The sequence below is a fragment of the Brienomyrus brachyistius genome, chromosome 8, assembly GCF_023856365.1.
Source record: "Brienomyrus brachyistius isolate T26 chromosome 8, BBRACH_0.4, whole genome shotgun sequence".
NCBI classification, from domain to species: domain Eukaryota; kingdom Metazoa; phylum Chordata; class Actinopteri; order Osteoglossiformes; family Mormyridae; genus Brienomyrus; species Brienomyrus brachyistius.
Genome location: NC_064540.1, coordinates 23,938,402 through 23,963,464, shown reverse-complemented (window position 1 = coordinate 23,963,464; position 25,063 = coordinate 23,938,402). Strand labels below are relative to the sequence as shown.

Genomic DNA, 25,063 nt, shown 5'->3' with positions numbered 1-25,063 from the left:
GACAATATTACAGGTAGCCAGCGTAGGGTTAGTTTTGCAGTCGTAGCCATTCACCAATTTATCCAGGCAGGGGTGTTGGTGGGGCATGGATACCATGACAAATTCAGGGGGTCCAGCATTTGTAGCCTCGACTCCCCCCCACTTGATAAAATTAAGTGAAGAAGAGCAGGACTTCCTACCACTGCACGTTGTCTCATAGGGATGAATAAGACTGGAGAGGGTTGGATCTGCTATCTTGAGTCAAATAGGTGGCTTTGCAAAATCACATGGCATTGGACTTCCAGTTGGCTGGCAAAGGAGGCTTCTGTGCCTTAGTGGGGAAGGTTTCATATCTGGAGGACAGTGTCCATAGACAGATATCTGAAATTTATAAGCAACATGGCCTGTTTGGTATAGCTGAGACGGTTGGTTTTCCTCACTAATCCTTGTTTTCTGGTTTCTCTCTTGGATGTATGGTTATCGTCTTACTGTTAAAGGTTGGTCCAGCTTCTCCCACCTCAAGGGCCAAGTCCGTTATGTTCCTGTGTTCTGCATCGACCCCTGCGGAACCTTTTATTCCACCGAGGCTCTGAGCTGCCCCATCCGGCCCAGCAAGCTCTCAGGTCATCGTAAAGGTGATCAATGACAGAGGACCCACCTTCACTCTCTTCCCTATATGAATTCATGGGTGGGCCTTATTACCCCGAATGGAACAGAGATTTTTCGGGAATGGTGTCTGGGTCTAATGTCTTGTGAACAATGCGGGGTTTCACATGTTCAAAAGGGGGAGATGTGGAAGGGAAATTGAAAGTGTCACGTCCTGCCTGTCTGCCCTCCTGTTTCTCTCTAACGTGGTTCAAATGAGTTAAATTAAAATGTAATTAAATGGTGTTATTTCATTTTATTTTTAATTTTGGGGGATCGTCATGCTTAGGCAACGTGGAGATTGTGTTTTTATTGCATCATTATCATTTTCCTTTTCTTTTTGGGAGGAAATACCTCCCATGGTTATATGCACTCTCTGTAAAGCACTTTGAGCTGCATTCAGATGTATGAAAGGTAGATCAGTTGGAAGAAAAAGTGTTAGGATAAATGCAGCTCATATCTCTCTCTCTCTCTCTCTCTCTCTCTCTCTCTCTGTCTCTCTCCAGCGTATGTCTTAATCTCACTTTCAATTTTCCATACCGGTATGTGTGTATGTGGGTGTGTGTACGCGACGGACAATAAGAAAAAGACAAATTATTTAGCCTTGCTGGACATCAGTACCATCACTGTAATACAGAATAAATTAATGAAGTTATTAAGAATATATGAAAGAGACACGAATCCGGGTCCAAGCCCAGCTGCGCTCAGAAAGGGTAAGTTGATCCATATTTGAGTTTCCAGAGTCTCTGTCTGCCAGCTAGATCTGGCTGAACTGGTATCGCCAATAGTAAGGAAGTATTGCATCAGACAGTAGTGAGGCACTGAGGTGTGGGTTCTTCAGCTCTATAATGTGCATGTATGTCAGTCTTTTACAAAATCCTCCTGGCCATCTCTTTGTTACAGATGCTGCTAATGTTTGTTTTGGATCAGGTGTCTTTTTCTTTGTTTAAATAGCAATTTACTCGTAATATTATGAAGCGGGTGGTTCTCCTGGCATCTGATCTGAAACATTTGATAGCGTAAGAGATGCTTCGATCAATGGTACCAATAAATTCAGGGCTTCAAAACTGAAAACGTTCAAACAACCTGGTCTCAGTTAGACACTCCTACCACTGAGAATGACACCAAGATTGTAGATGTGTGTGCATCTGGAGATGAGTGAACGGACTGTATTTATATGCTTTCGGCTGTATAATATAGAAATGCAGCCAGCCAGCCCCCCACCCATGGCGCAAGCCAAAACAATACTAATTCCTTAAACCCATTATGTCAGTCAATTGAGTCTCTAGCAATAAACTCATAAATAAAACCTGAAAACCTTCATATTGCATTAAAATACACAGAAGGGGATTAGTGACTTACAGTAGTGCTTGGAAAATTCAACAGCTTGTTTGGCTGGGGGGGCGGGATTTTAATGGCGACTTCATAGAATTCTATGTTCAGTGTGGCCTTCAGAGGAGATGTGACATGTTACACTAGAAAACAGGAAGTGGCAGATTTGCTGGGGCACTGTAGCAGCGTGGTATTTGTGGAGAAATGGTGACTCACCCGTCATTACAGCACATGCGATAGACAAAAGTCTCCTGGATCGTCCTGGTGTTTGCAGCCCTACACCCCCTGCTCTGCAGTGATTAGGCAGGCACAACACCACACACTACTAGACCTCTGTAGTCCTGCCAAAAGGCACATGTATTTTCTTAAACAGCTCTGCTTTTTTTCCTTGCCAAAAATATCTCCAGTGTCCTGAAACGACCGGGACTCTTCTGTGTTTATATAATGTACAGTGCGTCAGAGAGGCAGACATTCCTTGTGATGAAAAAACTATGAATATATGACCCTTCCTGTGACCAGGTAGCGAGCCAAAATAAGGCTTATATCATAATATGATTTGATAATTTCTTTCAATTCCAATGCGCATCTTAGATTTTATAATGCGTTTTACTTTATTTAGTGTAATGTCATCAACTTTGCTGTAAATCATTCAGGCAAAATGTTTGTTTTATCGACATCTGCAAGTTCCATGTTTTTTAATTTCTTCAAGATGCTAGAACTATATTCACCAATGACTGGCTGAGATCATGATCTTATTGGTTTTCTTTGCAGCCCCACCAGGTCTGAGACCATCTAAGTTTCCCTCAGAGCCAGGAAACCCTCCTGCCAGGGAAATTAGCATCAGAGGACCTGATTGGACCCAGTAGCAACATCATGGAATTAGAAAAGCTTTCGAATGGCATCCATCACCCTGAGCATGTGACCATTGAACCTAGGTGAGATGGGCCTGGTGATTAAATAAAATAGAATAAAAATGAACCAGATTGTGTCGTAGTAATGTAGTATTATTTTTATTGGCATGAGTTGTAAGTAAATGTGTTTGAAAACTAAAATTGAATAGGTGTACAGATGAAGATGTGATTGTTTTGGCAAGGTGTCATGGTATCAAAGCCAGTCCAGAAGAACGTGAGGAGTTCCTACCTCAGAAGCCTGATGAGCAAAACCAGAGTCAGTTTACTAACGTGAGTATGGGTGTCCTGTGAACAAAGAGGAAAGAGTTATATTTCCCTGCAGAGTAATATTGCAGTATATATCAGAATATTTGGTTAATGCTGTAAAAGGGAGATAATTTTGACAATTATACAAAACAAAGCACAAGAAATAAGTGTGTTAGAATTTCTCAATTGTAAAGTTGGTTTTCTTATTAAAATGCAGTTTGTTGGAAAGACCTCTTTGGGAATGTCCATCTTCAACCTCAGTAATACCATCATGGGTAGTGGAATTCTGGGCTTGGCATACGCCATGGCCAACACTGGGATCATCCTCTTCGTGTGAGTAAACTAGCTGAAAGTGTCATGCACACACACACATACTACAAAAGAGCAGGTCTACTACTTTCTGTAGGGAAGTCAATGGGAGCTTCGCATAGGAGCACATATCTCATTTAATGTTCCAAAACAGTTGTGATTAACAGTGCACATCCGTCCCACTCACTGTGGGTTTTGTAGGTGTTAGACACACATAATATAATACCCAAAGGGTTGTGGAATTAGCGCTACATGGTGTGTGCAGTCTGTCCATGCCTGTCTGTGCTCTTCAGGATTCTGCTGACCAGTATCGCCGCCTTGTCTGCATGCTCAATTCACCTTCTCCTAAGAAGCGCCAGTATTGTGGGTAAGCTGCTCATATCATGCATTATATCATAGACCCCGCCTGGCTGGGTAAAATGAATCCACTCTTCCGTCAGGTTTCATTTAATAAGATTAGCATAGATGACCAGCTAATCTATCTGCTATGTGCCTCAAGGATAAAGTCTTGCTACATTTGGAAACATGCAGATGACATACATGGTATAAATGATCTGCATACGCAGCCTGTTTATCTTCAATGCATTTTTTGACGACTTGTTAGTAACACATGTTCTCTGGTTTATTTGACTCACAGGGATCCGTGCCTATGAACAGCTGGGAAATCGGGCCTTTGGTGCTCGGGGGAAATTGCTGGTGGCTTGTGTCATCACCATACAAAACATCGGAGGTGAGTCGGCACAAGTGGAAGGAGCGTCTGGCCTCCTGACTGCAAGGATGCTGTGAGCTTACTGTTCCAGAGCAGGGAGATGATGTCGCTCCCCATTAGGGTAACCTACCCTGGGGGAAAAAAACCACACGCAGGGCAAACTCGTTCTGATGACATCATAGAGCCGTGTGACCAACATTGGGTGCTCTGTGTTGTGCTGTCATGTGCTGGCAAACCTGAAAGCCATGCTCATTATCCATGAAATAAATTCACAGATAAGTCATACCCAGGAGTATATATTCTGAAAGGAGAGTCCATTTCTGTTATGGTTTTTTAAGCTGTTGGTCTTTTTGTCTTAAGCCATATCTACCTACCTCTTCATTGTGAAGTCTGAGCTGCCGCTGGTCATTCAAGCCTTTGTGGGAACCACATCCAACTCTGGGTGAGTGCTGTACCAGACTGGCCCAGTAGGTATAGGTTGTGATTCAGAAATAGATCTGTCTTTATTAATTCTGAAATGCAAAATCTTACATTTTACAGAATTAATTATTTTTCTTTCCTATTCAGTTTACTTGGTTAAATTTACATTGACAAAAAAAGTTAAGTACCCAGAAGTAACGGTCCAATTTTGATGTACTGTAACTTGGTACATGTGCAGACCAGCGTTGGGTATGTAAATGTCTCGATTTGCAAGGAGCTGGTATGTCTAATCACCAGACACAGAGGATGCCTTTTAGACGCATTAGACAGCATTACCAGCACTTAACGGAGTTTGATAGGGGTCGTATTGTGGGTTTGCATGAGGCTGGGTGGCCATATCGTGCAATTGCCCAGCATGTGGGGCATCCAGATGTGTTAGAACCAATGGGCACCAACAGGATTTCCAACAAACTAACCTATTATAACTAACTTTGATCTTATGCAATTTCACGCCAATTATTGTGACGCGGAACCAACCTGCTTACAAGGTGAACACGATTCTGATGCTGCTATGACATTTCAATGAAAGCCAATGAGTGTGGTCCAGCCTGATTTAGGATTTAGTGGTTCTTTGCCTAATGCACTTATATTCTTGTTCCCAGAGAGTGGTATCTGAAAGGGGATTACCTGATCGTCACTGCCAGCCTGATAATTATCATGCCTCTTGCTCTCATGCGGCAGCTTGGTGAGTTCATAATTCTTCTCCCCCTATATTGGTTGCTTCTCACATGAAACTCCCAATCTTCTGTGTCAGTGTTGAGTGTTACTGCTGACAACCTGGTTTTAAAACATTTCCTGAACTCAAGGATGTGAATTTATCTTTTTTTCCTGTTGTTTTTCTCCTAATGAAACTACAGGATACCTTGGGTACACTAGTGGACTTTCCTTGACATGCATGGTGTTCTTCCTCATCTCCGTAAGTAGGGGAAAGAGGTATTAGGGGGAAATTAAGCTAACATTTTCTTTTATGGACACCAAAAGCCAGGGAAGGCCTTTGTAAGCACTGCCAACTTTTGTGTCTTGTTTTGTAGGTTATCTACAAAAAGTTTCATGTTGGATGTCTTGTAGAAGACCACAACCTGAACCAACCCTTAACAGATATGGTCAACAGCACCAGTGAAGACAATGTGTGCGAGGCCAAACTCATCACGTTTAACTCAAGGGTCAGACAGTTTATGATGTTGTGATGCTTTCAGGATGCATGCAGATCCTGGAATATCTATTGAATTAATGTCCTTACCCCCATGTGTTTGGGTCACAGACATCGTATGCCATTCCAATTGTGGCATTTGCCTTTGTCTGCCAGCCAGTGGTTCTGCCCATCTACACGGAACTCCGGAAGTGAGTCCATCAAACAAACCAACCTCATTTTAATACTCATAGGACTTGAAGAGCTAGGGATGACATGAGAAGTTTAACTAAGGCTAGATCTGGTATATCTAACAAAATTTACATTATTTTGAATAAGTCCCCTACCATCTGCAAAGACCAAATCTCAATGCTAGAAGTGCTTCTCATGGCAATTTAGTATAAAAATTAATCCCCTTTCATTGTGTTTTCTATAAAAACTTATACAATTGTGAAATGGAACTTTTATATACTATAATGACATCACATTGCATTAATGATTAATGATAGTTATTAAGCTGCTGTTACATTTGTATGTAGGAGTATACGTCATTTAGAGATTTCACAGTCACTAAGGAGTTCTGCATCTCTCCATCTCTGCCTTTCTTCACCAGGCCGACGCAGAAGCGCATGCAGAGAGTTGCTAACATCTCCGTCTTAGCAATGTTTGTCATGTACCTTCTCACAGCTGTCTTTGGCTACCTCACCTTCTATGGTAAGGAGAAGGGAAAGGCATTATAAACTCATTATGTAGCCCTATGCAAATGACAATGTAATGGGTGCTTAAAGAACCTGCACGATGACAGAGATGCTCTGGTTTTGGACTCTCTAATAACTTGGTTTGGTTGATTTTGTGCATAGATAAGGTGGATTCGGAGCTCCTCCATACCTACAAGGGAGACATCGCAGACAACCTGATTCTCTGTGTGCGTTTGGCGGTGCTCATGGCTATCACCCTCACAGTGCCTGTGATAATTTTCCCAGTAAGACCCCTTCCATCTTCTGGAGTGTGCATGGTATTGCAAGTGTGGACAAGGTAATAGTATTGACACTCCTTGCTGTACTTCTCCACAGATCCGGAAAGTCCTACTTCAAATCTTCTTTGCTGACAAGCCTTTCAGTTGGGTGCGGCACATCAGCATTACAATTGTCCTCTTGGTCTTTGTCAACATCCTGGTCATCTTGGTACCCAACATCAAAGACATCTTTGGAATCATTGGTCAGTTTTAGCTCTCCATCAGGTTTCTAGACACCAACTTGAAAGACATCTAGAAAGGTTTTCATGAACTGATGGATGTTCAATCAGACAGATGACCCTCCAACCTGGTCAAAAATACCATAGGCTCTATTTAGAAGATCTAACGTGAAGCGTCAAGGGCAAAGCAGAACTAACAGTTATGGCTTTGTACAAATCCATTTAGCTATTTTGACAACGGAAACAAATCAAACTCTGCACCATTACAAGGCAGAACAAGATTGTCCTAACTTTCTGAATTATTCAGATGCATGTACCATGCAATGAACCAACTGGAATGGCACGTCATCTCACCTTTAAAAGGCAGAGGCGCATGATCTGCTGTGGATTGCAATCACAATGGCGCATTTGCCCGGCAAGCCAGACCGCTTTTCGCCCTAGGAAATAGACGTGCTTCTGTGCGAGTTCGAAATGCTTGAGCATATTATCTATGGGAGCAGCACTCTTCCACCAAGCTTTTCGAGTTGAAGCAGGTGTGGGATGAGGTAGCAGCGAGTGTGTCCTCATTTTCCTGCATCAGCAGATCATCTGCACAGTGCAGAAAGATAGAGAGAATAGAATCTTGCTGCTGAACGAGCACAGCAGTGTGTTTTTTCATTTTAATTTTGGTCTGCAGTTCACAAAATAAAAATAAAAGTGTGATCTTTGTTTTAACAAAACAACCTGCAGTTTTTAAAGTGTTTCAAAATGTTTGAATAAAAGACAATAGGGCTATTATTTTTTTCCCTTCAGATTTTAGATTCCTTACCAGCCTACAAACAATTCAGATCTTCTGCCAGCTGATCCCTCCTAGACCCATCCTGCTGTCTTTTATTAGTATAAACCTTACTTGTCATTACTTGCATTTTTACTAGAAAGAATCATATTTTTGCTAGTAAGAATTAAGTCATGACAAGTAAGCCTTACGCCAATGAATGACAATTTGGCTTGCCATACGTGTGTGCATCAGGACAAATTTGGCAATAGAGATTCCTATCTCTATTAACATAGTATGCTGGCAAAAAATGTTATTGCCCCCCCCCCAAAAAAAAGAGTCCAAATATACCGGTTTTTCACAAATGAAAGGAGGCAACCTTACCTACAAGCAGAAAATCGTTTACTATTTTTATGACGTGCGCGCATGGCTGGTACAAAACTAGCAAAACCACTTTGCATTGCACTTTGAGCAGATGGAAATGGAGCCCCATGTCTCTTTGTTACCAGGAGCCACATCAGCGCCCACCCTGATCTTCATACTTCCGGGAATATTCTACATAAGAATTGTCCCCGAGAATCTGGAACCATTGAATTCCCGACCAAAGATTCAGGTATATCCTGTTCCGCAAGAGCAGTACTTGCTTGCAGTGTGTAATTAATCATACTAAGATGTTTTCTCATTTATTCTCTCCTTTCGACGTCAGGCTGCCTGTTTCGCAGCTGTAGGATTCTTGGTTATGGTCATGAGCATATTCTCCATCATTATGGACTGGACGTCTGGCTGACACCAAAGCATAGGTGGACACTAACACATCACCAGCAGCCAAAGACATAAAGGCAGGACAGCACACCCCTACCCTACTGAAACGCCAGTCTCAATCATGCATGTCTTTGGCTGTGAAAAGGGTGACAAGGGTAATAAGGATGTTAAAGAATAGCAGAAGGATACATCCTCCACAGTGAAACTGTCCAACCAAAATGGCCAAATCAACTGTTCTGGTATCAGCATTTTTATCAGAAGCACAATTTTAAGGAAAATGTGGGAAATTACATAACCCAGCATTCAAAACACTTTTTGCTGCCTCTTAAATCAAATTGAGGCCACTACAATCATCACTTTGCAAGGCTCACGATGAACCCTGCATGCTGAGGACGGTGAAGAAGGCAGGGCCAAACCTGGGCCTCCAGTTCCCCATGTGTGCCAGGCCACAGGGACACGCCTCCAACCCAGAAGCACGCTGTAACTTCTCTGCTTGGGTGGACAAGGGCAAATAGCAAGGAGTGGCTTGGAAGGGGGCTTGGCTTGGATGGGGGAGTTTCTGAGTGTGTCAGAGATTCCATTGGTCAAACCTAGAACTGGCCGGTATGGACAAAAATATTATCACAATAATTTTTTCTGCATCGATCGATTTTAATAATCATCATGATATCATTTAATATCACTGTTTCAGTTTCTAAAGAGTATCTGTCCTATTTGTTGAGTTATTTTCAACAAATGTCACATGAACTATATACATACAAAATTCCCTTAAAATTTTTTAAAAGTTATTGATTTTCAGGTATCCAAAGACTGTACAATAGCTCAGATAAACAAGGCAATATAAAATGTCCAAAACAGTGTGCAAAACAGTTTAAGAGTGCAAATATTTAAAGTGCAAACATGAAACCATGCAAACCAAGTCTGCATTGCTGGCAGCAAGAAATATCTACTTTTATTCTCTCTTAAATATCTCGGTTAGAACAGTGTCTAAAATAATTCCTGTTACATAAATGAAGCGCACATTTGCTTATGTACACTGCAGGTGTTTTGCTAAGAAGATCAGCCTGTTCACTGTCTCAGGCTTGGCTGATGCTCTTTTGCAGATGACAATGCTGCCTCCTGTACTAAAAACCCTATCTGAGGGTGGACTGGTGGCATGGATACAGAGGTAACGCTTTGCCTGGAGGCTCACAGTAGGAAAGGCAGTTGCATGGACTTTCCACCGTTCCAGAGGACTGGTTTCACTGTCCACACAAGAAGCTTGGAGGTAGTTTCAAGGACTTCAGCTTCAGTTGACTGGGGTTTCTTGACAAAGCTTCCCAGTGTCTTCTGTTTTGGCTGGTCAGGTATATTTAACTGCCCCCTGGTGCCCCCATGGCTGAAAAAACCTCAATCTGAAATGATGTGCCCTATAGAGCAAGAGAATCTGATAAAGTATCTTAATGAGTACCCGTCTAGTGGAGAGAATGTGATGCAGTGCCCTGTAAGGTGCCCTTACAATAGTCCAAGCGGAACCTATGGGAACCCTTCCAATGGAAAAGAAATGCCGTTATCAAGTACCCATCCAGTAGAGAGAATGTGAAGTAGTGCCTTATAAGGTTCCTGTACAATGGTCTAAGCAGAACCTATGGGAACCCTTCCAATGGATAATTGTGCCATTGTGATATGCCCTCTATGCCACCCCTACATGATTAAGTGTCCCAAAAGAGACAAAATATGGATAAAATGTGATGCAGTGCTGTTTAGGGTATCTGTCTATGTGTGGGAATGTGAGCAGTTGTCCTAAATTTGAGGTGCCTTTCTGATGGAAATGACTCTCGAAGCAGCCTCTAGGGTGCCCTTCCAAGTTAACAAACATGATGAAGTGCCCTTGTGATGGACAAAAAAATATATATACTGTTTAATATACAGTTTATACTGTAGCTCTGGCGAGATGGCTCCGCATAGCAGAGGTCACTTGCATATCCTGGCATGCTCGCAGGCCCTGTTAATAGCTCCCGTACAGTATGTATGCGCTATTGTGAGTACTTGTGTGTTCCCCGTTATCGTGTGTGCTCTTGGCTGTGTCATGCGTACATGACTCCTGTCCATTCCTCACGAGCCTCTAGTTATTGTCTAATTACCTAGAGTGTATGATCCTTACTTTCCGGTATCAGTCCTCACTGCGTTTCGTGGTGCAAAGTTGACGCAGGTGTGGTTAATTTGTATATGCTAGTCTTACAGGCTGGTATTAAAGAGCAGGTTGTTTTTAAATATGTGTCATTTCTCTCGCTGTGATGTCCGGGGGTGCTGGTGTTACAATATATTAAAACATTTGTATAATACATTGTGACTTGATTTTCTGGTATCTCGAACTTAGCTAATGACAAAATTTCATTCCAGCTAAGGACTGCCAGGAGTATCCCGGATATTGATAGCAGTTCCCGCAAATTGAATAAGATATCCTGGAAACCAGAGCAAGCAAACGAAAGCATGCACGCGAGACAGTAGCGTGTGCATCGCGTACTTGAGAGAAGCACGCACACGAGGGAATGAGCGAGCGAGAGAGAGAGAAAGAGAGAGAGAGAACGTACGTATGTGTGGATCACCATGAGTGTGCCTGTTATGTAGCCTGTGCTAGACGGAGACCATCCTGATTGGTTTACTTAGCAAAATAACCCAATCAGATTTCAGTGCGGGCGGGAGAGGGGGAGTGCTCCAAAAAACGAAAATATAAAACGCATTTCACCTCAGACTACACAAAAGGATGAAAAATAATGAAAATATATTGTTGCGCTGTATTGTTTGCAACAGTGATTTCAGCATTGCTCATTACTGTTTAAACGACTGTAAAAGGCATGTTGAGGTGAGTTTAACAAGAGTCATTTCATGTGCTGTATTATTCCAGTCTACACTAGTTAGACACTTTGTTAGTTGCCAAGGCTGTCATGAAAAGACCAATCTCCTTGAAGACTTGTAAAGTAGCAATGATATAAATAAGGAATTTGCGTAAATAGTAAAAGTATAATGTACTTATATTATTGTCAAAATAATAAATAAAATTGGCCTTCATAATTTAGTGTGTTGACTAAAAAAAATTATTGAAAATGAATTAACAAATAATTATACATATAGCCAATGTAGAAATGCTACCTGAAAGTTTTTGCTGGTTGGGATGTCTGGTATTTGTACAGGAATTATTCTGTCCCAAGCCTTATGATCCATATCAACGGTTGATCACTATAACTGTGACCACTGTATTTATGCTTTTTTAAAATGCTCCCTCGAGTGTCAGAACGGAAACACAGAACTGGCACAGGGGCAGGAGCCAAGACAACACCCGATAAAGGACAGGGAATGCCAACAGACAAACCAGAAGAGGAGACACAGAGGGAACAGAGAACTGAGGAACAAAAGGACCAGGAGTGAACGGAGGAACCATAGGGGGATGAGGAACAGAAACAGGCGGGACACAGGGACGAGGAGCAGATACAGGAGGTACACAGGGATCAGGAGCAGAGACAGGAGGGACACAGGGATGAGGAGCAGAGACAGGAGGGAAACAAGGACGCGGAGCAGAGACAGGAGGGACACAAGGACGAGGAGCAAACGCAGGAGGGACACAGGGACGAGGAACACAGACAGGAGAGACACAGGGACGAGGAGCAGAGATAGGAGGGACACAGGGACGAGGAGCAGAGACAGGAGGTACAGAGGGACAAGGATGAAACAGAGGAGCCCAGATGGGAAAGGTCGGGGGACAAAGGGGAACCTGAGGGAGCCACAATGGGCAGCAGCTGGGGCCGCAGGCGACCAGGAGGCCGGAGCAGGAGGGGCCGAGGAGGCAGGCCGAGGGACAGGCAAAGGGGATGAGGAGGGAGTTGGAGGGGTCACTAGGAGAGGCGAGGAGGAAACTGGAGGGGACACCGGCGAAGGCAAGGAAGGAGGGGAAGCCGCAGCAGGTGACGGCGTAGCCACAGCAGGCAAGGGCGACGTCCACCGACGCGCCGGAGTCAGGCAACCCGCAGGCGACCGACGAGGCATCGGAGGAGGACCCGCAAGCACCGCCGAACCGGAGCCTCAGGACCTGCAGGCACCTCCCGAGCCCCAGCCAAGGCGAGCGAGGGTGAGCCAGGGTACAGGGCAGGTGGGACCCCGGCCCTGCGCCTATGCCCCCTCCCCTTTTGTGACACTGAAAACCGATGTCGACCGGGGTCGACCTCGCAGGGTCGAGGGCAGATGAGTCATCATGGAGGTCCCCAAGGGGTCCCACTTGAGCTCCTCCTCCTCCAAGGAAGAAGGAGAGGTGGTTAGACTGTTTGGGACCTCCTCGGGGACTGGGACCGGTGCTGGGGGGACTGAAGCTGGCTCAGGGACTGGGATATGGGCCACAGGGCTAGGAGTCTCAGGTGTGGACGGAACCGCAGGCGGAGGCTGAGGGGCCTCGGGTGGAGCAGGGACAGGCGAAGGCTGAGGGGCCTCGGGTGGAGCAGGGAGAGGCAGAGCTGTAGCTGGAGGCGGGGCTTTGGGCAGAGCTGCAGGTGGTGCCACAGGAGCCTTGGGCGCGGGTGGAGCTACAGGTGGGGCTGCAGGAGCCTTGGGCGCGGGACGGACGGAGGTGGAGCCATAGCGGGCGGAGCAAGGACAGGTGGAGCAAGAGCCTGGAGTGTAGCAGGAGGCAGCGCCTCGGGCGGTTCAGCAGGGAGCTTGGGTGATACAGCAGCCGGATATTTGCCCTCCAAATAGCAGGCTCAGCAAACAGAAAATAACATTAAAATAAGACAGCTTGTGTACGTACAAGAAGTCTCATTTTACCATAAACTGTGTGGGTGTGTGTCGGTGTCTGTTTGGTTAAAACGTGCTTGTTCTTCACTCAGTGAAGTGACGCTTCAGCAGTAGTTGGCTCTCAAAGTTCTTGTAGTGAAGCAGTGAACAGGAGCCCCGCATGACTAAAAATTCTCTCGCAGGCTACAGATGCAGGAAGATCTGTGTTGATTTTGAGTGACAGCTTCCTTGATGTGAGGAAGGTATGCAATAGATCTATACCTCCAATGGATGTACATGAAAGGTGCCAGCTCTCCTGCTTCTGGTTCTGCTTTTCCTGACCCCATGAATCCAAAGAAGTCATCTTCATCGTAGAGGCTGCTGTTTGTGCTGACATCATCCAGCTCTGTGTCTAGGTGATGTCCGATGAAGACAAAACCTGTGGAAAGATAAATGGTTTTCAGAAGAATTAGGTCTATGCATTATTCTTACTCTCCTACTGTATAGGCTGCCAAGCTACTGATGTCCCCCCCCAAAGTATTTTTTATTAGTATTCACATTATACAATTTCAGAGTGAAAACAAACATATTAACCCCAAGCCCCCGAGAAAAGAAAAATAACAGATACAATTACAAGAGGCCAGACAAGACCAGCTTAAACATACATGTATTATGTAGACATACAGAGGTTTCCTAATTTAAACAGCAATCAACTGAATCTACCAGATTCCATATTTCTGATAAAGGTTAGGAAGGGTTGCCATGTTGTACAGAATCTCTTCACATTCCCCTTATTAGCGTAACGAATTTTTTCGCATTGCACATTATACATTATATCCCTGATCCATTATATCCCTGATCAGATCCCAAAAGCTTCATAACTTTGGCCATGTCCAAAACTTGTGAAGTAATGTCACTGGCAACTGTTTTCATCGGTCACATGTACAGTAGGATCAATATCCTTCCTAAATTTGGATAATTTAACTTTGGACCAATGAAGCCGGTATACAACTTTAAATTGAATCACAGTGTGTCTGAGACAGATTGATGAGGAATATATTCTTTTAGTCACTTTATGCCATATACCATCTGGAACTGTTTCCTCTACAACCCCTTCCCATTTACATCTCAAAGCCTCCAGGGCCTCCTGGTTGGTGGTATTAAGCAGGTTATAAATAGTACCTATGGATTGTCTCCTATCTGCTTTGCAGGTAAGCATTGAATCCAGAAGGAATTGGGGAGGATGAGAAGGAAAGTGTTTAGAGTTGGAGGCCACATAACTCCTTAGTTGTAAATATCTGTAAATATCTAGGAATACCAAATTTCTTCACTGTCTGTTCAAAAGATGCAAAACTGCTTTCAGTATAAAGTTCCCATAATGAGTTAATGCCACATTTAGACCATACACCAAAAGCTTCATCCATCATTGAGGGGAGAAACATAATTTTTTTTGCCACTGACGCAGAAAGTAAGAGATTGTTAATTGCGAAATGTTGTCTAAGCCGATTCCAAATCTTTACAGTGTGTACAGGTACTATAACAGGATTGGATGTAAAAGTAGATATAGACTTAAATAGTGGCAGTTTGGCACATAGTAACACAATATGAGTAGAGTGGATAGATGCCCTTTCTATTTTTATCCAACTGAAGGGTATCAGATCATTTCTAATCCAATGAGAGATCATTTTTATATGGGCTGACCAGTAGTAATATAGAAAGTTATGGAGTGCCATGCCCCCAACTTTCCAGGGTTTCTGTAACATTTTCCCTGTTAATCTGGACTGTTCCGTATTACAGATAAAAGTTGATATTTGACTATTTAAATTGTTGAAAAAGGATTTGGTGAGAAAGATTGGAAGAGACTGGAATAAATATAAAAATGTAGGCAATACCATCATCTTAATTACATTGATCCTTCCACCAAGTGATAGAGAAAATGATTCCACTGTTCAAAATAATAAGGGATAATAAGGGATCATTTGCTTTGTAGTGATCCTTAAATTTAGCAGTGATCCAAATACCATCCATCCATCCATCCATCTTCCAAACCGCTTATCCTACTGGGTCACGGGGGGTCCGGAGCCTATCCTGGAAGCAATGGGCACGAGGCAGGGAACAACCCAGGATGGGGGGCCAGCCCATCGCAGGGCACACACACACACCATTTACTCTCACATACATTCCTATGGGCAATTTAGCAAGTCCAATTAACCTTAGCATGTTTTTGGACTGTGGGGGGAAACCGGAGTACCCGGAGGAAACCCCACGACGACATGGGGAGAACATGCAAACTCCACACACATGTGACCCAGGCGGAGACTCGAACCTGGGACCCAGAGGTGTGAGGCAACAATGCGAACCACTGCCCCTGATCGAAATACCTAGATGTTTAAATTTACTAAAAGCAATTTTAAAAGGGTTTGGATAGAGAGAAATATCCTGCATGGCAGCTCCAATTGGCGTTAACTCACTTTTTTGGAAGTTGACCTTATAACCAGATATTTCTCCAAATTCACTGAGTAAGTCAAGCAAAGGTGGCAGGCTAAAAACTGGGTCAGATATATATAGCAGTATGTCATCTGCATAAAGTGGTACTTTATGTTCCAAAGATCCTTGACTAATACCTTTTATATTACTAAATGTTCTCACAGCAATGTCAAGTGGCTCTATCGCTACTGCAAAAAGGAGAGGGGATAAGGGGCATCCTTGCCTTGTTCCACGTCGTAATTCAAAAAAAGGAGATATATCAGCATTGCTGATGTTTGACATGAAAAGCTCCCTGAGCTTCTAACTCTTGCCACCCTGTGGTTTTGTCACTGCAAAAAGTTCTAAGTGAAAATGCTTCTGCATCTGTGGCTTTTGATGAAGCTGTAGAAAAATACTGCCAAGTGATTAACAGACTGATGCAAGAGTTTGAGAATAGATTTTGTGATTTTGATCAAATTGAGCCATGTGTGTCATTCATTTCAAATGCTTTCATGTCAGTGGACATTACAAGCACAGCTGAGAACCTAAGTACAACCTTCACCTTGGATGCAGGGCAGGTAGAAATGGAAATAATTACTTTTACAAAATGACCTGCACATCAAAACACACCTGAGCAGCCCAAACTTTTGGAACCTAGTGGACACAGAAAAGTACAAAGCTGTCTGCACAGCAGAGCTCTATGAAGGTTGCTTGTCTTTTCGGATCCACCCATCTCTGTGAATCAGCCTTTTTGAATATGAACTTAAAAAATAAACACAGAACACGCCTGATTCACATCTGCAGGAGTCACTGAGAGCAGCAGTGTCAAACTATACACCAGAATACAGCAAACTAGTGGACAACACGGAATGCCAGGTTTCTCACTAACTGGTAGACAAACAGTGTTTTAGTAAAAAACCATGTTACAGGTACCTGGTCAATTGATCATTGTTCATTGATTAAGTCAGATTCAAAGTTGGCAAAGTTCACCTCTGTGTTTTGTTGAATGAAATTGTGACGTCCATTTGCACAAAATAAATGTCACTTTGACAATGAAACATAAATATTCTCATTTACAAATAATTGTCAAAAAATTATGAATGCAGTTTGTTGTAAAAAATATGAGTAATATTGAACACTTTGTGTGTGTGTGTGTGTGTGTGTGTGTGTGTGTGTGTGTTTTGAGCTGGGAGCTCTCGAGCCATTCGGTAATCTTAAGGTAGCCCTCAGCTTTAAAAAGGTTAGTGTCCCCTGGTCTAATATGTCTTACTTTCTCTTATTTTGTCTAATGTATTTGGTAATAAGACTGTAATTGTCAAGACCTGCCTGTAGGATCCTCTTGTGTGCCCTTATTAACCACGTGTGCAGCCCCGATTGTTGCCAGCTGTTTCCTGTCAGGTTGTTTCGTTCGGTGTATTTAAGTCCACGTCAGATTCTGTAACCCCAGGTCTGTCATTAACGTTTTGATGCTACATGTTCCTGTGTCCTGCATTTGGAATGATTCCAAATAAACAGGGACGGATTACGGACCGGGCCAGCGGGGCCGCTGCCCAGGGGCCCTTGGGGTGCAGGGGGCCCATGGGGCCCCTAGACCAAAACAATTTGCAACGCTTATCAACAATGCATTTTCGTTTGTCTATTTTAGAGGGCCTACATTCTTTGATCCTCTGGCTACAAGGGCCCCTGACCCTATAGGGAGGGCGTTTGACATTACAGGGACAGCACTTTCTTGGTTCCGCTCATATTTGTCTGATCGCTATCAGTATGCCCATGTGAACAATGAATCATCCAAGGCCACAAAAGTTGAATATGGTGTCCCACAGGGATCAGTCCTGGGCCCGCTACTGTTTACCCTATACATGCTACCTCTTGGTAACATTATTAGAAATCATGGTATTGGGTTTCATTGTTATGCAGATGATACACAGTTGTACATATCTGTTAACCCTGATGATATATCACTGCTATCTCGGTTAGAAGACTGTCTATTCGATATCCAGTGCTGGATGGCAAAAAATTTCCTTATGTTAAACACAGAAAAAACAGAAGTTCTGGTAATTGGTTCCAAGGCTGCTAGAAATAAGTTCCACCACCTCAACGTTGGTAACCTTCCTACACAACCTAACATGGTAGTTAGAAATCTTGGCGTTCTTGTCGATTCAGATCTATGCTTTGATGCTCACATAAGAAGTATTACTAGAACTGCATTTTATCATCTACGGAACATAGCCAAGCTTCGTAAGATGCTCTCACTTAATGATGCAGAAAAACTAATACATGCCTTCGTAAGTTCCAGACTGTAATGCCCTCCTATCGGGATGCCCGTCTGGATCCTTGCATAAACTTCAGATGGTACAGAGTTCTAACAAACACTAAAAAATTTTATCATATTACACCGGTCTTATCCTCTCTTCATTGGCTGCCAGTTAAGTCTCGAATTGACTATAAAATACTGCTATTAACTTATAAAGCACTAAATGGCCTTGCACCAGAATACCTTAGTGATCTGCTGACCACATACAACCCTCCACGCTTGCTTCGCTCTCAAGCCATGGGATATCTGTTAGTGCCTAGGGTAGAAAGAGCTACGGCAGGCTGCAGAGCTTTCTCCTACAAAGCTCTTCAGCTGTGGAATGGTCTTCCACCGGATGTGCGGGTTTCAGGTTCACTCTCAATATTCAAGTCCAGACTAAAAACACACCTGTTTAGTTTAGCGTATAGGGACACTAGTTCTAGCCCTAGCTAACTCTTCACTCCCAGTCAGACCTGTAGTGTGAGGTGTAGAGCTGGGTGGGGATCGGTGCCATTGGCTTTGGATGAACTGGATTGTCAGTGCTGTCACTCTCGCTTTGCAATCTCTTGTGGAACTGGAGTGCTGACATTTCAGGGACTCCCCATGCCGGCATTCCCACTTGCCTCTCCCTCCTACTGATGCTGCCATAGCCATATCTGCCGGAGCTTGCAGATTGCACTTCATATTGTACTCACCTAGCTTTTAGCACTGCCAATAGCCTCCTCTACTATGCCTAATTGTACATTTTATTTCCCCTACTCCTCCTGGGGGGTGATGCCTGGAGACCTCAATCTATCAAGATATCCAGCACACCCGGCCACATGTGACCTCGCGAACGTTTTGCCCAGGGGCCCACACAACCCATAATCCGTCCCTGCAAATAAACCCTTCGATCCCGGTTCCTCGTCTCCCCATTCCTGCTTCCGTGTCCATCAATCATAATGGTGACTAAAGGGTGTTAATTCATGTCTAATGATGTTAAAAACCATATTTAGAAGGTTGTAAACAGGGTTTCTATGCTCTAACTACGAATATATTCAATTTATAAAGAATCCTACTTTGCGAAAATTCACTTATCGCAGTAGAGTATGGAATGGATTAACCGCGATAAATGAGGGCCGACTGTAAAGTAGAAATTGATAACAGGGAGAATGACAAGAGATCTTGACAGTTTCCACTAAATCTAATTTATTAACTTCATATGCTCCCAGTAAACACACTTTTTAAAATTATATACATCCATAATGCTTCATATACCTGTATGGGTTAATAAAGGAGAAAAAAAATCAACCAAAATGAGAAAACAGATAATGTTTCAAATTTTCAAATTTTGTGCTGCATTTCTGCTGTGATTCACTTCCGTTGAGGCTCATTTTCATTGTGGGTTTTTGTATTTGTGTTGTGGCTTTTGTATTTGTGTTGTGGTTTTTGCATTCTTGTGGCTTTTACATTACGTGAACTGTCCGGGCCACCGTAAAATTTTATATGATATATTATTGAGATTAAATAATCAAAATTAAGTATGGTCAACCTTATAACTGTCACGCCCGTCTGGGAAACGGGCGAGTGTGCTGGCAGGCGAGCCAGCAGGAATCAGGCGAGCAGGCAACAGAAGGGTAAACGGGGATTTATTACGTAAATAAGGACTAGGGAACATCTGACAAAGACTAACGTCAATGACCGACAAGGGTAACAGGCAAGACCAGGACTTAAAACAGGACAAGACTAATCAAAGTAATCAGACACAGGTGGCAACGATCGGGAAAGAACACGTGGGTAGTCAGGGGGCGTGCCACACACGAGGAGCGGACGGGCCGGGCATCACAATAACATGGTTGTGCAACTCAAACATTTTTTTTGCAGAGTTGGTTGTCAATATAATTCAGGTCCTCACCCTTACCATTTTTCCTGCTTCTAAAAATCAATGGTCCACTTACCTAATATTTAATGGCATGCTTGATATGTAACATCAGTGATATTACCAATGCCAAACTTGCATAAAAACCCATTTTCCAAGATGGCATCAATAGCGTCTTGACCTATCCATCATTAAAGACACTAATATCAATATATTATCATATTTTTGTGACATGAATTTATGTTCCTGTAAAATAATTTTACACCAATACCACAATGAAATGAGCCATGTAAAACTACTGGTACTAGTACTGTAATACTCACTATGAACCTCATTTCAACGCCTCTTCTTCCAGTGAACTTTGACCTAGGAAGTACTTATATACCACTTTTTGAACTTTCAAAAAGTCACTTTTACTATCAGTGACACCCAGGACATCAAATTAAATGACAAACGTTATTTTGCAGTAATTTTGAATCTTAATTATTTGTTTTGTTAATTTACATTTTTATAGACCTTGTATTTATATTAAGTCGGAGAAAATACGAATCTCGTAAAATAAGTAGTTTTTTTAACACCTGCAAATTCACTGAAGTAGTATGCATGATGCAGGGGACAAACCCTTATATATAACTGGGCAAAAAGTTGGCTTATAAAATTATGTCAGTTATATGGGCCGTCTTTAAAAATAAAAGAGTTTACATAACTGAAAATTCAAGGGACATGTGTGTCACCATATTTTGAAAATGATTTAGCAGTAGTAGTAGTAGTTAATTTTGTAATAATAATAATCATGCTATATTATTTATTGTGCTATTAAGTTAAATAACAATCTTTATTGCCATCGTCTGTAGCGATCGAGGAGCGGGCTCGCCTAAGGCGCCAGACGGGCTTCGACCGGCACTGGGAGAGACTACATTGTGAAAAATAAAGCCTACTGAAGATGGGTTTTTTTAAAATGAAACACTTTTACTGATAAAAAAAACACTGGAATAATATCATGTTATTTTATCTTGTCAATTCCCATTTTTCACTTGAAGTTTGTGCAGCTTACGATCTTCTGTTGGTAAGTGATGCTTGTGTGTTCGCGTCACGGAGAATTCTGAGCTGGAGGAAGCGAGGCTGGGTGTTCCCATTCAGAATTAGTGACATCATACCAGAAGTGGTGTCACATTGTGCCCTTTTTCATGTAGTGCCGCGCGTTTTAGCTCACTTTTTACAATCCACGTTCCACATCCTGCTTCCGTCTGTTCGTATTTTACACAAGAATTTCATTTTCATTTAACTTCATTTCAATTCATTCTCGACACCTCGGACCATCGGCTTTCGGCTCTTCTAGAGCGCTGAGTAAAAACTTCTGTGCGAGGTAAGAGGGGGGAAAAAAACCGTACTTATATAATGCCAGCAATCCTTTACTACATTTGCCACGCGGGTCGTAAAGGGAAATAACAGCTCCTATCAGAAAACGAGATTTTTTTCAAAAATTGTCGGGCGGTAAGAATTCTAGATATTATTTTTATCTTTCTTTTTTCTTTGAGAAACTTAGAATATTCTGTGTGACTGTGTGACTGAAGTGTGCGTCTGACTGAAGGAGCGGCACATTAAGTGTCATGTCAGGTAATTGGCTGTTTTAAATTGTTTTTACTGTTACAGACGAACCCGTAAGACACAATACAAATGTACACGGATCTCATCCTACGGCTATGGAAAGTTTGAATAGGGCTTTGACAAAGAAATTCAGTGTTTGTATTTAATGTTTTATGATTCACAGAATTAGTAAAATAACGACTCGAGCGGCTGCTATGAGAGGCCGTAATAAAGAATGTTGTTTTATGTTTTTTCACGCGACACATCTGGATCTCCATGGCATTCAGAGAATTGTGTTTTGTGTGCGAGTGAGAGATAAAGAGGGCGTATTTTGGACCACAACACGTATCTGAAGGGCACAGGTTTGAGGTTTTAGCTGTTGCATTATGGACTACGGTGCATATGATGCCTTCTGTATGTATGGATAATGATATGAAAATATCCGTGAATTCTATCATTCCCCACCACTTTCCTACCAGCATCTGCAGGAAAGAGTCACCATTGTGTGTTCTGAGCACTACACTCACATTTTCACTTGCAATTAACCCCTGATAAATAATTCTGCGACCGATATGTGCAGCTCACAACCAGTGTTAATCTTTAGAAATTGCAAAATGGGGGGGAATGTGGATTTAATGTTTTGGGTCATTTGCAGAAAGCAGTTCAGATTAGGTCACGCGCAGAGCTTGTGCTTGACACCGCATTCACACAAAGTAGCCCTTGATTATTATGGCATTTGGTTTGAGAGGAATCATAGTCATAGTTATAATCATACTTTACTGCACAAGCCATTTTATGCAATTATTGAGTGTATTACTATAATAAGCTTTTAAAAACATAGTTTACTGTATTTGAAATTTGCACATGTCTCCTGAATTAGTCCCTGAAATAACAATCCCTGAAATGTACTTTCACAAACTTTTTTCACCTTTCTGTACATTTAACATGCTGGATCGATCTATCTATCTGTCTGTCTGTCATATTTCTTTCCAATATCTCTGGGTGTCTACTTATTATTCTCATGGCAGGCCCATCAATAGCACCTGTCTCTCTCTCCTCTACACACTCTGACAATTTCCAAGTATATATTGCTTGAGGGTTGAGTAGGAGGGGCAATGTTGTGTAGGAGGGCTTTATGACAAGGGGTAGGAGGGGTATATAGTGAGAGTCAGATAATAGCAGGCCCCTCTATATAAACCCCTCTGACATTGCCACGCCCACTCGGTATTACCCCTCCCACTCCACATTAAGCTCCTGGCTGCAGGGATATGCCTCCGATAATTTCTGTACTTCACAGTTAATTACAATGACCTGCCACCAGGGGGTGCATTCTCATTGGAATTTTTAAGGGATCATGAAGAAAAAAATGGTAAATTTTGGTAAACCTGAGTCACTGTGGTTAGCAATGAGTTGTTAGATAATGGAGCTTATTGAGGGGATGTTCGATATGGAGATGGTTCCTTAAAGTGATTCCAGCCCTGGTGGCTGAATGACAGTTGGGCAGCCACTGTACAGAATATATTCTAGCCGTGTGTGTTTACTGGGGAACGCATGCCTGAGTTTATCCAGCGTGGCTGCTTGCCGTCTGGATCGCTGCGGGGACACATTGACCACAGCTAAGACGTGCAGGCTAGCGCTGCCTCTATGAGCACATGCTCCTCACTGGTAATTATGTATGTAGGTGTTTTTTTCATCCAAGTGGTTAAGTAAGTAATTGGCCTAATTATTCCCCTACATGAACCAATTGTCTTCAGAATGGAGGCTGTGTGCATTAGAACAACTCTGAGTGTCTGTGGTCACGCTACCTCATCTGACCCCCGAGATTATACATATCCAGTGTGGATGCATCCTGTTCTTTTTTTTTTGTCAGGTAATACTTGTTCGAGTGATATTTCTTGATTTTTATAGGTCCGATTGACAGCTGTGTTCTCCGACATAACGAGCTGCAGACATCCTTTTTATTTTTAGTGATTATTATTCAGGGTGCTGAAAGCTTCCTGGGCCCTCAGTTCGTAACACAGTCCTCTTACAGACCAACATTAACTGAATGGATACATGTATTATCCGGTAAACTGGCAAATGGAAACATTACTTCCATCCAGTTTACTGGATGACGTGGCACAGAGGCCCCAGTGCTCAAGTAGAGAACAGGAGTCATGTGTTGAGACAAACCAGACACAGGGGGACCAGAGTGTGTTAAGGAAGCAGCCTCTGCTCAAATAAACAGGGACTGAGCTCATGCCCCACAACCAAACAGGCTGTGTACATTGTGCACTGCGCAAGGGCCAGACTGCTCTCCTCATGTGGCAATTTAGCCTAATTTATTTTTATGTGTGAGGGTGGAAAATTGGCGTGGAGGCTGTGGGAAAGGTGTGCTGTTTATTTCTGCATATTTAGGTATGCAGTTTGATTAGATGGGTGTATTTCGCAGGAATCCTTGGCTTATGTGACACTGTGACGTAGCACAATACAGCTGGCTGTCTGCTCAGGCTGTTTTGTGTCCTGTGGCTCCCAAGTGGTAGATCTGACACATAGCATGGTGCCTGGGAGACTCCGGATTACAGAGCTGACATGTGCTTAGGATTTAATGAGTGCAGAATGTACTTTTACTGAGGGGTGAGTGAGCGTTTGGAAAAAACATAGATGAGCATGATGGTAAACTGCAAGATAATTCGCCCTCTATTTGAAAAAGTGAAATAATCCCAAAACAGTGTTCTGCTGTAAAATCTGTTTACAGGATGATTCGCTGGGAAAGGGCCGGTGTCTCATTCATAATGTAATAGAACAACCCAGAATCATACTTTTCTAATTTGGGCCAAGTTAACACACATCACCATGGGGTCCACATGGCCCACCTGCTGTGTGTTCTGGTAAGGTATGAGTTCGGCCATCCTTCCATCGCCTTCTACCTGTGTGACCACCCTTAAAAAGAACTGATCTCTTAAGCTAATTACCTACTCAGAGACTCTAATCGCCCACCTAGTCTCAAATGCCCAGCTGTCTTTGTAAATAATCCCTGAAGCGACACAACAAATTGTCTGCTTCTTTGTTTAAATCAAATTGTCTTAAATTTTTTTTTGGGTGCTTTTCACTTACGTCGTGCTATTTTGGGATACATTGTATTTGAGGGACCCTTCATCCTTTTAGATGTACATCACTTTTGAGCGGTTTAGCTAAGATTCCTTCCTTTTTACGAGTAGAATAGCACAATACTTAAAAATCACATAGATCAATTGGGAGAAAAGGAGTTAAGATCTTAAGCTCTTCACTCCCTCTCTCTCTCTCTCTCACTCACACACACTCTCTCTGTCTGTCTCTCTCAAGCGTACCCCTTAATCTCACTTTCACTCTTCCCCTTGGGCATGCATGTGGGTGTGTGTACGCTACGGACAATAAGGAACAATTAAATAATTTAACCTCGCTGGAGATCAGTATGGTCACTGTAATGTGGCTGGAGGAGTTACAAGTTATTAAGAATATATGAAAGAGTCACGAATCCGGGTCCAAGCCCAGCTGCGCTCAGAAAGGGTAAGTTGATCCATATTTGAGTTTCCAGAGTCTCTGTCTGCCAGCTAGATCTGGCTGAACTGGTATCGCCAATAGTAAGGAAGTATTGCATCAGACAGCAGTGAGGCACTGAGGCACAAGTTCTTCAGCTCTGTAATG

General features: G+C 42.8%; 2 protein-coding genes across 5 annotated transcripts in view; both read left to right on the top strand.

Moving 5' to 3' along the window:
• The window catches only part of LOC125747098 (sodium-coupled neutral amino acid transporter 3-like), a 44,988-nt gene that overhangs the window by 10,113 nt on the left and 9,812 nt on the right, over positions 1–25,063 (top strand). Inside the window, exons 2-16 of one of the 2 annotated variants that reach the window (XM_049021854.1) lie at positions 2,728–2,891; positions 3,017–3,137; positions 3,331–3,446; positions 3,716–3,789; positions 4,060–4,152; positions 4,492–4,573; positions 5,214–5,296; positions 5,469–5,527; positions 5,643–5,774; positions 5,873–5,952; positions 6,354–6,454; positions 6,601–6,722; positions 6,814–6,958; positions 8,198–8,301; positions 8,395–8,488. In XM_049021854.1, coding sequence (XP_048877811.1) covers positions 2,830–2,891; positions 3,017–3,137; positions 3,331–3,446; positions 3,716–3,789; positions 4,060–4,152; positions 4,492–4,573; positions 5,214–5,296; positions 5,469–5,527; positions 5,643–5,774; positions 5,873–5,952; positions 6,354–6,454; positions 6,601–6,722; positions 6,814–6,958; positions 8,198–8,301; positions 8,395–8,475 — 1,455 coding nt within the window. In that variant the 5' untranslated portion in view covers positions 2,728–2,829 and the 3' untranslated portion in view covers positions 8,476–8,488. Of the gene's footprint in view, positions 1–2,727; positions 2,892–3,016; positions 3,138–3,330; positions 3,447–3,715; positions 3,790–4,059; positions 4,153–4,491; positions 4,574–5,213; positions 5,297–5,468; positions 5,528–5,642; positions 5,775–5,872; positions 5,953–6,353; positions 6,455–6,600; positions 6,723–6,813; positions 6,959–8,197; positions 8,302–8,394; positions 10,704–25,063 lie in introns of those variants that run through there. The other variant, XM_049021853.1, reaches the window with a different exon arrangement.
• Positions 1,172–25,063, top strand: part of LOC125747096 (sodium-coupled neutral amino acid transporter 3-like) — a 33,704-nt gene continuing 9,812 nt past the window's right edge. Inside the window, exon 1 of one of the 3 annotated variants that reach the window (XM_049021851.1) lies at positions 1,172–1,337. The gene's annotated coding sequence lies outside the window, so the exon portion shown is untranslated. The other 2 variants (XM_049021849.1, XM_049021850.1) reach the window with 2 other exon arrangements.